Source organism: Molossus molossus, unplaced genomic scaffold, assembly GCF_014108415.1.
Source record: "Molossus molossus isolate mMolMol1 unplaced genomic scaffold, mMolMol1.p scaffold_m16_p_1, whole genome shotgun sequence".
In the NCBI taxonomy this organism is placed as follows: domain Eukaryota; kingdom Metazoa; phylum Chordata; class Mammalia; order Chiroptera; family Molossidae; genus Molossus; species Molossus molossus.
In genome coordinates this window covers 223,446,918-223,460,338 of record NW_023425344.1, presented here as the reverse complement: position 1 = coordinate 223,460,338, position 13,421 = coordinate 223,446,918, and the positions used below count along the sequence as shown (strand labels likewise).

At 56.3% G+C, this 13,421-nt stretch overlaps 1 protein-coding gene across 11 annotated transcripts in view; it reads right to left on the bottom strand.

Moving 5' to 3' along the window:
- Positions 1-3,320: 3,320 nt before the first annotated feature.
- SMOC1 (SPARC related modular calcium binding 1) overlaps positions 3,321-13,421 on the bottom strand; it is a 145,248-nt gene continuing 135,147 nt past the window's right edge. For 6 of the 11 annotated variants that reach the window (XM_036267503.1, XM_036267512.1, XM_036267538.1 and 3 more), the window contains exons 11-12: positions 11,656-11,900; positions 11,476-11,543 (exon numbers count right to left, since the gene is read on the bottom strand). In XM_036267503.1, coding sequence (XP_036123396.1) covers positions 11,491-11,543; positions 11,656-11,900 — 298 coding nt within the window. In that variant the 3' untranslated portion in view covers positions 11,476-11,490. Of the gene's footprint in view, positions 5,163-11,475; positions 11,544-11,655; positions 11,901-13,421 lie in introns of those variants that run through there. The other 5 variants (XM_036267520.1, XM_036267529.1, XM_036267554.1 and 2 more) reach the window with 5 other exon arrangements.

Below are 13,421 nucleotides of genomic sequence, written 5' to 3'. Positions count from 1 at the left end.
CTGGGGGTCCTTGGGCTTGGGGTGGGAGCTACTGGGAGATTCTCTCTGGGATCAACTTCCCCTGCATCTATCACTAACCCCACCATAACGGGGCTTTGAGGGGGAACATTTTCTACTTCTCCAGAATCAGGGCCAAACACTATGAGAAGAGAGATGCTAAGTATCCCAGATCCCAGAGACCAACAGTTGGGGCCTGACACCTTCCCCAAAGACAGCATAATACTTGAGATAGCTCTGCAACCAGCCGCCCAGCCCCATCCCAATCTATAAAAGAAGGGGGTTGGGGGCGCAAGAATCACTGATTGCTTCCCCGCTCCTGCTTGAAGCTGAGAACGCTCCTGGGGAGTGAGGCGGCCACAGGCCTCGTGTTTCATTTCCCAGTCAGACATCTGCAAAGCCACAGACTTGGCTGGTCAGCCTCCTCGCCGGAGTGAAGCAAGTGAGGAGAGAGCAGGAGAGAGGCAGAACCAAGGCAGGAGGCGCTGGGACCCAGCCGCACCTCGCCACTGGGTTGCAAGGCCATGCGAGTTTCCCAGAGGCACATGGCCACCCCAGGGGGAGCCAGGCAAGGGCCATATCATAGGTACACAACCAAAGGCACAGTCCTGAGCACGGAGTGGGCCTGGGGTACGTTGGTGTGGGAAAGGCCCTGTGCCGTGGAAGGCCCCTCCCTAGGACCGCATGGGTCCCCTTCGAGAGCCAGCATTTGGGCACCTGCAGTGCGCAAGCCAGTGCTCACCTGAGAAGCTGCCACAGCAACCGAGAACCAGGGTCCAGTCCTGACCGGTTTGGCTCAGTGGCTAGAGTGTCGGCCTGGACCAAAGAGTCGCAGGTTCAATTCCAGTCATGGGCACATGCCTCACGTGGGTCTCTCTCTCTCTCTCTCTCTCTCTCTCTCCCCCTCCCTCCTTCCCTCCCTCCCTCTCACATTCTATCTGAAGATAAATAAAGAAATATCCTCGGGTGAGGATTTAAAAAAAAAAAAGAGAACCAGGGTACAATTCACCATGTTGCCTTTTCTTTGGCCTCCACAATCATAGAGGATGGCGCCTCCCCCTGCCTGGGTCCCTGAGTGGGGACAATGAAGAACAGCGCCCCCTGCTGACATACGATGGCTATGCCGCAGGAGCTGAGGTTGGGGAGTGTACTGTTGCAGCTTATCCTGGTCTCTCCTGACTGGTCCTCAAGAGGCCCTAGCAGTGTGCCAATTGTCTTGCGGAGAGACCACATCCAAGTATCCAGTGCCCTTTGACCATCGTGTGTGAATGATCAGGGTTGCCCAGGTCGGGGTGCCACATACAGGAATGTGGACCATTGGCTACAGTCAAGCTTTGGCTGGGAAGACTCCAGGCAAAGTGGCCTTCCCCTTGTTAAAGGAAAAAGGGGTGATGGGGGACGTCGCAGCTGCACTGATGAGCTGTTGGTGATGGTCAGAGCGCTCACCTAGAGCTGACGAGAGAAGCCTGGGCTGCATACAACCAAGGTCATGTCCCTTCTCCTCATCAGTTCACGAAAGTCCGTGAAGAGGTGCCGTGATCCAAGCCCTAGAACTGAGGGCTTCGTCTGGTGGCACTACATGAAAAAGGTCAAGTTCTGCCTGTCCTCACCTATACGAAGGGGAAAAGCCTAACGCTACAGAGCAGGTCAGGGAGCCTGGAAAACCAACCTCCTTGGTGGGCACACTTGTGACCTTGTGGGTCATTCAGCAGCTCGGGAGTAAATGACCATACGATCAGCCTGGCTCTCTCCGGGTTTTTTCCACAAGGGGGTTGGTGCTGCCAGCTTCCTGTCCCACCCAGATCCTCTAGGGAACCAGAGTGGGCACTGGCCTGGAGGCCCCCTCTGATAGCATCACAGGGACCCTGCCAAGGTGCCTGGCCCTGGCAGCTGTCATCTCGTGACTGCTCCCCGTGCCCCTCCCCACAGAGGCTGAGCATGGGACAGACAGGGTGAGTCTGTCTTTCCCTTTTCCTCGCCCTCACTCCTGCCGTGGAGAACCCAGTTGGAGGAAGCAGTGGAAGGCTCAGCGGGGCCTGCAGGCAAGTGTGAGCTCAGACCGCCCCCTCCCACACCAGGCTGGTCTCTGCCGGAGGTCAGCCCCACGTCTCCCAGGGAGGTCCTGCATGGGCAAATGCCCCCCTCATTTCTCTTCCCCAAATTCCTCAAGCTTCTGACAGTCCTCTGCATATTAGCGGCTTTAATAAGACTCTAAACTGGCCAGAGAGAAACATGCCCTCCCAGCTGAAGGCAAGCACGCGGGGGCAGAGCTGGGCAGGAGGGAGAAGGTTGCAGTTCTGGCCCCTCAGGGAGGGGGCAGAGCTCTGGGCCCGGACTCAGAAACCCTGGAGGTGATTCCTGGCTCTGCCTCTCCCAGCGGATGCACCTGGCCACTCACTGAACCCCGAAGTCTGAACCCACACGTGTCCATGGAGCCTGTCTCCCTGGGCTGGGCTGCATGTTTGGTATGACAGGGCCTGTGACAGTGTCGGCACGCGGGAGGAGGGACCTGTGTGACCACCTTCAAAGACCCTTCCCCAAGAGCGCTCCTTGGAAGAAGGACGGGAGAGAATTTCTCCAGGGAAACGCCACCCGGTCAGCTGCAAGGACAGGGCGCAGGGAATGGCTAGGGGCTGTGGGGGAGGTTCTCCGAACCAGGTGAGGAAGCCGCTTCCTGGGACAGCTGTGTGTAGACAGACGGGCCAAAGCGACAGGTGCCAGGAGCCCGGGAGAATCTAGAGGCTCCTCTTGGCTCCGAGTCCTCACTTGAAACCCTCCAGCTCTGGGAACCAGGCGAGCTGCCTAGATCAAATGTGTCCCCCACCAAACGGGGACACAGCCGGCAGAACCCCACTGGGGCTGTGTTCCCCGTGTGAACCCACTTCCCAGCCTGGGGTCTTGTGATCTGGATTGCAGCCAATGGCCCACGGCCACCGGCCTGGAGCCACGGAATGGGCTGCCCCCAGCCCCACGGCCAGAGCACTGCCAGTGAGTCCCGACCCTCCAGGCTGGGTGGGGGCAGCCGCACGGTGGGGTAAGAGGGAGAACTAGACACACAGACATTGTAGGCAAGGCCAGGGGGAGTCCTCACAACACAGCGGGTGCCACCTCGTGGCCACACCTGCTTCCCTCCAGCACGGGGATTTCCTAGGATCAGCGTGGAGGGCACCTGAGCCAGGGAAAACAACCGACCCTTTTAGGAAATGAGGCCCATCCGTCAGAGGAAGCCACCCTAAGAAAGAGGCAGCCGCTACCAAGGTTTACCCATTTTTATTTTTCACAAAACAAGCTACAAATAGTGCCCCTCCCTCCTCACAAAGGAAAACCACACAACACAGCTACGCGTGAGAAAGAAGCCTGGGGCCGAGTCGGATTTCAACAGGGGGCTCCTTCCTGGTTGACATGCTTCCCCAGGCTGGAGGGGGGCTGGGTCCCCTGAAGGTCCCTCCAGTTCCAGCACACTGAGGTTTCTGGGCCAGGCTGACAATGGGCGAGGACTCCCTTTGCACCTCCCCGTGTCCGGATGGGGTCTCCAGTCATCCCCCAGATAAGCTCCAGGACTTTCCCCAGGACAGCCAGAACCTTCAGTCATGTCCCCAAAAGGCCATGCTCCTGCCTGAGGGGCCCTCCCCCCCGCTGGGCCTTGAGGGGCCAGCACACAATGACAAAGCTTTCCAGACCGCGGTGGGACAGTCTGCAAGGTGGGTGCACTTACGGGAATACTGGGACGCCCCACGAGCTGAGGCCTGATTCCCAAGAGCGATCCGATAAGGGCACCAGTCTGGGGTACCCGCCCTCCCTCGGTGCTGCCACGGCCGCTCACGGGAAGTGGCACTAAGTGCCACTCTGTCTGAATGGGCATGGTCACCCGGGCAAAGGAAGTTGTGTGTCTGTCCTGAAGGCAGGGCAAAGCCAGGCCTGCATGTCCTCCTGGCTGGATTATTGTTCCAGGAGAGGCAGAAGTCGGAGGCCCACAGTCAGGGTTGCTATGGAATTGACCTCAAGCCTGGAAGCCCTTAAAAGCATTTAAGGCAACAGGAAGAACCTCAGTATCGGGTTAAAAATAAAACCATTCAATTATCAACAAGGCGATGGACCAACTCTCTCCTCGGGCTGTGCTGACCACCGAGGGTGGCGGGATGGGGAGAGTGGAGGTAAAACCCAGTCTGAGCTGGCGGCCTGGGGCGGGGGCAGGTCTCAGAAGCCTCACCTGTGGTTCTGCACGTGAGAAGCCCTCCTGTGGGCGCCACACTCACCAACGACGCGTTCTGTCCTCTTCCTTCTGCTGCTTAAATAGACGTCTAAATCAAAGACCCACTGTGTGCCTTTTTCCTCTTTGCCCCTCGTTCATGTTTTACACAGAGTAGGTGCTAAATGTGGGGGAAATGTTTCAACTGACCTAATGCAAATACTCTGAGGATGTCTGCAGTGGGTCCTAGGATACGGGTCTACCTATGGATCCTGGGCCACCCAGGGAGAACGGTGTCTGACTACTTCCCTCCCTCCAGGGGCAACTCTCTCTCCCCCAACCCAAGCTCCCCTGAGAAGGCAACCACAATGTGGCTTGCCAACCTTGGCAGCCATGGCACGGGGTAGTGTCCTCCTCCCTCCAGAAAGGACCAATATAATCACAGGGCTCCCCGGGCACGCAGGGTCAGTTTCCAAACAGAACGCAGGTGGGCTGGGAGTGAGTCCCGGGTTCTGGAGAGCTGGGCCGTGTGTCCAGAGCTCCCACAACCCAGAGCAGGGAGAGAGGGATAAACAAACAGCAATGCCAACGCCTGTACAAAAGAACTATACAATTTACATATATATTTATATACAGTATATAAATCTCTTTCTTCTCAGTCCCACAACACCCCACCCCCCTAAAACCTAGAAGTTGTCAGTAGCAGATCCAAAAACTTACAATAAGAGAGAGAACAAACTTTCTTCCCTTTCCTTTTCCCACTGTGGCGTTAGATACTGGTGTTTACAAATGAAACCAAAGAGAACACACGCAAGTAAGAGTTATTAAAAGTGCAAACACGGTGGGCACCACTCATGTTACATGGGAAGTGGCTGGGCCGTGGCAACGTCGAAGGTTAGGTGTCTGATGATCCGTCCTGCCTCCCGGGTCTCTCCACCTGCCCTTTGGTTTTCTGCTCCTTAGACGAGGCGTCCTACTGAGAAAGGGAGATAGAAACAAGAAGTTCGAGTGGGGTTTGTGAGAAATCCAACTACATTGATCGATTTTCCCAGAAGAGCAGCTTTTCCACCTGCTGCTAGATAGGGGGCGGGGCAGGACACCGGTAGCCTGGACTTGCAGATAAGCCCATGTTTTACCAGCCTTTGCCACCAGGAGGCGTCACAATGGCACTTGGAAGGAGTCTGGCATTCTAGAAAACCGAATGTGCGTGCTCTCTGCACAAACCCTGCCTTCCCCAGATGCCAGCCTTTCAACCCGGGGCTGGCAGGTGGCAGGTGCTTGTTTACAGGTGGGGATGGTGGGACCTTCACCGCACTAACGATCTGTCTCTTGTATCCTCCGCAAAAATGTTTAAGTGGGAGGCTAGGTTCTCCTTGGCCAGTCTCTCCACTTCCACTGTGGTACCAAAGCGGCACGAGGAGGCCCGCAGAGTGGACCCCAGAAAGAAGGAAACACTGAATGGGCTTGTGCCTGCTCATTTTCCCTGGGGGAAGCTGCCAAGACTTCCACCTGCAACAGACGGGGAAAATGACACTCGAGTGGCCTTTGACCCAGAGACTTGGTAGAGCCTCTTCCCTACCTGGGTCCCTATCCCCTCGAACCCCCAGAGGGGGCCTGGGAGAGAGCCAGAGGTTGTGTGGTTGTGCCTCTGGTTCTGTGGCCCTGTCCTGCCTGAGTCCACTGCTAGCCAACACCTTTAAACAAAGTCTGTTCCAGGAGGGCCCTGCGGGGTGCGTCTTTGGAATCCATCAGCTATTAGCTAAGAAGAGCTTTGGGGCTGAGGGAACTCTGCATAACCTTCTTGGGTCCGGTTCTCCAAGCCACAGAATGTCAGAGGTGGGAGAATCTCGGCGACCATCTGGTCCAGCCTTTTCACTCGACAAATCTGGAAACCGAGGCTCAGAGCAGTTGTGTGACTTAGTCCAAGGTGTGTTCTGTGACACCCACCCCATTCTGCCCCAGGAGGCTTCGGCAGGGCCCAGTCTCCTACAGGAGGGATGCAGACCTGGGAGGCGAGCACCCCGAGCTGGGCGGCTCCCCGTGACCCCTGGAGCCATGGGACTCTGCGCGTGCCCATCACCCTCTGGCTTGATCTACGGAGTGGGAGTTAGGACCAAGTCGTGCTGCCTCGCTCTGCCTCTCACAGGACTGCTCTGAGGCTGGACTGAACTCACGGAGGTGGAGAGAGGGCTTCGAGGGGTATGAAGGGTGTGGAATCCACGCCCACCCGTCGGCCATGTGAACCCACACTCCATGGGCCTCCAGCCGTGCCAACCTTCTGGCACGGGGTGGGGTGGGGCACGGGGCAGATACTCTGGCTTATCCAATTTTACAGAGGAGGAAGCAGACGTGGAAAAACGGGCAGGCAGGCAGCAGCAGAGCCCTCTCCCATGGGCTCCAGCCAGCAGCTGCTCCTGGGCGAGCAGAGACCGGGCCTGCGGGGAGCTGTCCGCAGACCTCCACGCTGACCTGTCGGGGAAGGACACGTGCAGCCCGTGCTGACCAGCTCTCCCTGGGAGGGCTCACTGCGCTAATCCCTTGGCCTAAGCCATGAACGTACTCCTTGTAGCAACTGTATGTGACAGTTAGAAGATGATTAAATTGTCCCCACTGTAGGATGACGAGGCTGAGGCTCGGACACGGCTCGGCTTATATGCCGTGAAGCCTCCACCACGCTTTGACCCCAGAGGGCAGCGGGAACGGGCCACACCCTCAGCGATCCCCGGGCGGTGCAGGGGAGCTGGCATTTTTAAAAGTGGAGGAACTGCCCTGGCCGGTTTGGCTCAGCGGTTAGAGCGTCGGCCTGCGGTCCAGAGAGACCCAGGTTCGGTTCCCGCTAAGGGCACGTACCTCGGTTGCGGTTTGTCCCCGGCCCTGGTTGGTCGTGCGGGTGGCAGCCACTCAATGTGTCCCTTTCACGTCGATGTTTCTCTCTCTCTCTTCCTCTCTCTCCCTCCCACTCTATCTGTACAAAAAAAGGAAAAGGGTGAGGATAAAAAAAAAAAAAGTGGAGGAACTAGTTTCCACCTTGCCTATCTCACGGGATGGTGACAATAATCCTGATAGAGGGGCTTTATAAACTGGGAAGGACCAGTTAAGAAAGAGGCCCAGTTCTCGGAGTGTCTGGCATTTTTATGCTACAGAGAATTCAGCTTCCAGCGAGGACTCTGGTTGCTAAAAAAATACCTGTGTCCAGGAGTCATTTCCAAAATATTTGGTCCCACAGACCCAAAGCTACTTTCATGCCAAACACTGTGATCTCCCCCACCGTTTCCATCCCCCCCAATCGGCATGCAAGCCCCTCTTGGTCCACCAGAGGGCACCACATGACACCAGATGACCAGGGCATGGGCTCCATCCCCTACGCTGTGAGTGTCCACCCAAGGCCTCCCGGTGCTCCCCAGCGCAGAGGGACTGAGGAAAGGTGTTTCGGCCCATGGGTGTGCTCCTCTAGTACTATTGCTTTTTACATTTACCGAGAACCAGGTACTGGGCTAAGTTCTTCACGTGTGCCATCTTGTTAAATCTTCACCCCAAATCTATGAGGTAGATATTAGCATCTCCATTTTGCACATGAGGAAACTGAGGCTCAGAGAGTTGGAGTCACTTGCCAAAGAGGGCAGAGCTACTAAGAGGCAGAGTTGGAGGCTGCCTTCCGGTCCTGCGCCAGCGGGATGGCAGACACCGGTGCCAGCAGGGCTCCCGTGGAGGGTAGCACGCCTCCTGGAGCTCTGTGGGCCCGAGGTCACCACACTCTTCCTCCCCGAGGCCTGTGTCCTACGTGGACCATAACTCCGGCCCCGGCAGGGGACCGCTGTCAGCGTCACCGCAGACCTCTGTGATTCCATCCCTGCTCGGCTCAGAAGTGCCGCTGGGTGCGCCTGGGATCTACACCTACCCTGGGTGGTCTCCTCCCAAGGCGGCCTCCGCCTGTGCTCTGAAATGAGCAGACTCAAGTGTGTCAAAGGGTGATGTCGCCACAAGGAGACCCCTGACCCATTCATTCACTCCTTTGACAAGTTCCTAACGGATGGCTCCCAGGTGCCAAGCTCTGTGCTAGAGGTGAGCAATCGAAAAGGCACGGTCCGCGGCTTCGAGGGGAAACGGAGAGGCAAACAGTGTGGTAAGTGCAGAGGCAATAGCTTCATGCAGAACAGTGACAGTGAAACTCTACGGAGTTTTTCAGTATCTCCGGCATTATGATAGGTGCTCTCACCCACTGTCTCACTGAGCAGGCACAACAGCCCTGTGAGGTAGATGCCAGTTATTCCCATGTTACAGATGGAGAAACTGAGCCCAGATGGTGGAGTAGTCTGCGGACGGCGGAAGAGCTAGGCCAAGGCAGGGTTTAACCATGGCACTGCACTGTGTCTTAGGGATTCAGAGCATCGTGGGGACACAAAGTGGCATCCTCGTCGGATGGGAGTGCCCAAAGTGATGAGGTCACTCACCCCAGAACCGGGGCCAAAACCCAGAGGTGGAATGGGCATGTCCTGAGACCAGGTACCTTGTGGGACCTCAGCCACTGCCGATGCTGTCCCCTGTGTCTGCACCATCCACAGAGGGGTAGAACAAGGAAAAGCCCTGGGTCTCGTCCTTGGCCACCTCAGCTTTTCCAAAGCTTCCATTTCAAATGAGTCAGCATCACCCAAATCAGTATCTTCGGCCCAGACCCTTCACCTGCCTGACAGACTCACTCACCCTTCGGGTGCACCCCACCTGCCATGTCCTGACCATGCTCGGAGCCTCCCTGGCCCGGTGCCTGCCCTGCTGTCCCTTCCACGATGCCCGTCTCCGTGAACAGACCCCGCCCAGGTCCAACCCAACCTGCATCCCCATCTCCACCGGCACCAAGTCCTGCCTTTCTCCAACCCACCCACTTCTCCTCATCTCCACTGTGTTCTATAACCTGGGCTTCCATCACCTCCTGCCTGGACGAGCCACAGCCTCCTACTGGGGAATATGCCTTGTTCATCTCCACTCTGTTTCCCACACTGCAGCCAGAATAACATTGTTAGCACTGACTTACACTCTCTCAGAAGAGCCCCTGCCACAGCTTCCCACTAACCTTATAAAGTGAAAACTCACCTCGTCACCGGCCACCGCCCCTCAGCCACCCTCGGACAGGCCCCTGTCGCACTCACACCCTTCAGTGCACTCGGACCCGTGTCCTCCCTCTGCTCCCCCCGCCCCGGCCCGTCTGCCTGCCGGCTCCCGCTCACTCCTCGCACGGTCTCAGACCAGGGCTGGCACACCTCCCTGTGAAGGACTTGAGAGCAACTATTTTAGGTTTTGTGGGCCATGTATTATCTCTGTTGTTTCTTCATCTTTCTAAAAAAATACATCCCTTTAAAAATTCAAAATCTTTCTTGCTCACAGACCATACAGAAACAGGCTATGGACTCGACTGGGCTCAAGGCCAGGCTTTGCTGCCCCTGGTTTAGACATCAGTTCCTTCAAGAAGTTTTCCAAGGCCTCTGTTTCCACGCTAATGCAGATGCCCTGCACATGTCCCTACGATGCCCCGCACCCGTCCCTACAATGCCCCGCGCTTGTCATGTCCCTACGATGCCCTGCACTTGCTTGCCTGTGACAGAGACAATCCGATGTTGGCCAGAATCCTCCTCTGCTCCTCTCCCCGGCTCCCAGCCTCCCTTACTATGGGGTGCGGTCCAGTGACTGAGTTCCGGCCAGTGAGATATGAGAGGTGATGTGTGTCATTTCCAGGCTGGCCCATAACCACCCCCTGCACTGCTCCATGCTTTACTCCAGGCTGGTTGGGATGCAGATGACCCCAACAGTGACCTTGAAAGCCATATGATAAAGATGGCAGTCATTCTTAACCTGGATCTCAGAGTGACTGTATGGAGCGAGCCCACCCTTTCCTTCCCTAAACACACCACACACACCACACACATACACACATACACACACACCACACACATACACACACACACCACACACATACACACACACCACACACATACACACACACCACACTACATACCACATACATACACACACACCACACACACACCACACACATACACACACACACCACACACATACACACACACCACACACACCACACACACCACACACATACACACACACCACACACACCACACACACACCACACACACACACACCACACCACATACCACATACATACACACACACCACACATACCACACCACACACATACACACCACACAAATACACACACACCACACTACATACCACATGCATACACACACATACACACACCACACACATACACCACACACACACACACCACACACATACACACACACCACACACACACAACACACCACACACATCACACACATACACATACCACACACCACACACATACCACACACACCACACACATACACACACCACACCACATACCACACACCACACACATACACACACACCACACACATACACACACACCACACACACCACACACACCACACACATCACACACACCACACCCACCACACACATACACACACCCACCACACACATACACACACACACCACACACATACACACACACCACACACACCACACACACATACACACACCACACACCACATACATACACACACACCACACATACCACACCACACACATACACACCACACACATACACACACACCACACTACATACCACATACATACACACAGATACACACACCACACACATACACCACACACACACACACCACACACATACACACACACCACACACATACACACACACACACCACACACATACACACACACCACACACACCACACACACACCACACACATACACACACCACACCACATACCACACACCACACACATACACACACGCCACACACACACACACACCACACACGTACACATACCACACCACACACATACACACACACACCACATACCACACACACACACCACACATACACACACCACACACACACACACCACACACATACACACACACCACACACACACAACACAACACACACATCACACACATACACATACCACACACCACACACATACCACACACACCACACACATACACACACCACACCACATACCATACACCACACACATACACACACACCACACACATACACACACCACACACACCACACACACACACACGATCTGGAATCATGCTGAACTATTGTGCGGGCAAGACAAACCAAGGTCCACTCTGTTGAGCCGTTAGATGTGAGGGTCTGCACCCGGCCCACTGTAGCACTTATGATGTACGTGAACACTTTCACATTTGTCTCCTCACTAGACAGGAAGGACAGGGACCTGGCCCATCAACTCCTCCAGTGCACAGGCACCTAGCACAAAGCATAACATACTCCAAACTTGGGGTCCCATCTAACGGGGAGCCCTTGGTCCCTTGCCTGGGGGCACGTGCTGGACGGCCGGGAGCACGGGGCGAGTGCTCACCTTCTTTGCTCACTCCCAGGCAGCCCTTCAGCTCGGGCAGCGAGATGACCTTGTCCTTGTTCAGGTCACAGTAGTCGGTGAAACGCCGGGCGCATTTCTTGGGCTTGGCTTTCTTCTTCACGTAGCGCTTAAAGGGCTTCATCTCCCGCTTGTTGATGTCGTTGCTGCTGTTGCTGTCCAGCTGGCTGAAGTACCAGTGCACCACTCGCTCCTCCAGGGTGTGGCTGGGGTCCGGCTCTGAGAACCTGGGCCACAGGCAGACACCCCCCGCCCCAGAGAGCACGGCTCAGGACGCTGCAGGAACCGTCAGCCCCACCACACTCTCCCGTGGGTCAGGTGCCCGGGCACCCGTGCCGGGCTGCTGGCAGCCAGGTAGAAGTGGCTCCTCCAGCCAGAGACCTCCCAGACCCCTCGCCTGCGGCAGAATCAAGCCGACCTCTCCAACTTCAGTCTCAAGCCTGGATGGTTCAAGTCCGGTAGGCGACTCTTACTGCATGAATCTGCCTCACCTTCTACCAGAGCCAGGAATGTTCTTGTACAAGATGGTGCTCGGGACATATGGCCAGATCTAAGTCCCCTGAGAAAACCAGAGATTGGATCTGAATTGTCCCTCTCTTGGCCTAGTGTTCCCTGCCAGACAAGCTGCTCTTCACACGTGAACACGTGTGCTCAGGTGACCGTGACCACAGGAGCAGGTGCCCGAGTGCACACCCAGAGCCAGGCCCGGCCCCGGAGGGCTTCCAGGGTGAGCCGTGGCCTGGCCACCATCTGCTCACTGTCTCAGCGACGCGGCACCCGAAACGGGAACCCAGGCGGTGACAATTCAGTGTGAAGGATGGGGTCCCCGTGGGCCATCACCGCCAGCTACCATGCGCAGCAGGAATTGAGACAAGAAGGCAGAGGATGGACAGAAACAGGTTCTGAAAGTGGCAAGTCCCAGCCCTGCTGGAAGAGAGTCCACAGAGCAGCTGGGGTCAGGAGGTCCGGGGCGGGCCCAGGATGCCACAGGTTAACCGGAGCCCCCAGGGACTCTGCCGAGCAGCACTGGCCTAGTGACCACGAGCGCCTCCTGGCGCCTGGATGTACAGCTACGAGCATGTCTCCCATAGCTACTAAGTGTGGTGGCCACACAGTGACACTGTCCACACGCTGACTGTACACCCGGCGCATCCGCCCTTGTGTGGGGTGCTGGCTGATATTTAAAACTGTGACAGCCAATGATGGGCCTCGCCCAGAGGGAAGAGCGAGGTCTCTGACCAGAAGGACAGAGCCACAGGGGTCCCACAACTCCTGCCCCCAGGAGTCAGCCTGAGGAAATGTGGTCCAGGCCTTCGTGCTCAAAGTCCCGGGCAACTCTCCCTTGGTGTTGGGGGCTGGGGGCATAAGGCTGAGCCCAGATGTTCCATTCATCCAGATACCTAGTCTCCGGGGCACTGGGACAGCTGCGTAACCGCCACGTGTCAGAAGCGGGACAGAGGGGCTCCCTGTTCCAGAGGGATCCTAGCTCAGGGGTTCAGGGCCTGCCAGCACGTTCTGGAGCTGTGCCCGGCAAGAGAAATATTCAAGGCACTTGCCAATGCCTTGGGGTTCTTCTCTGGGGTTTGCTGAGTTTTCCAGAAAGAAGGGGACCATCCCTAGCCCCTCCCCGATGAACAAGCCAGCACACTCCCTCCTCTTCCTACCCTAAGTGACCTCAACATTTAGGGAAAGTTTCATTACCCCCCCCTCAAAAAAAAGCATCTGCTAAAGGCCCAGTCCTCATTAAG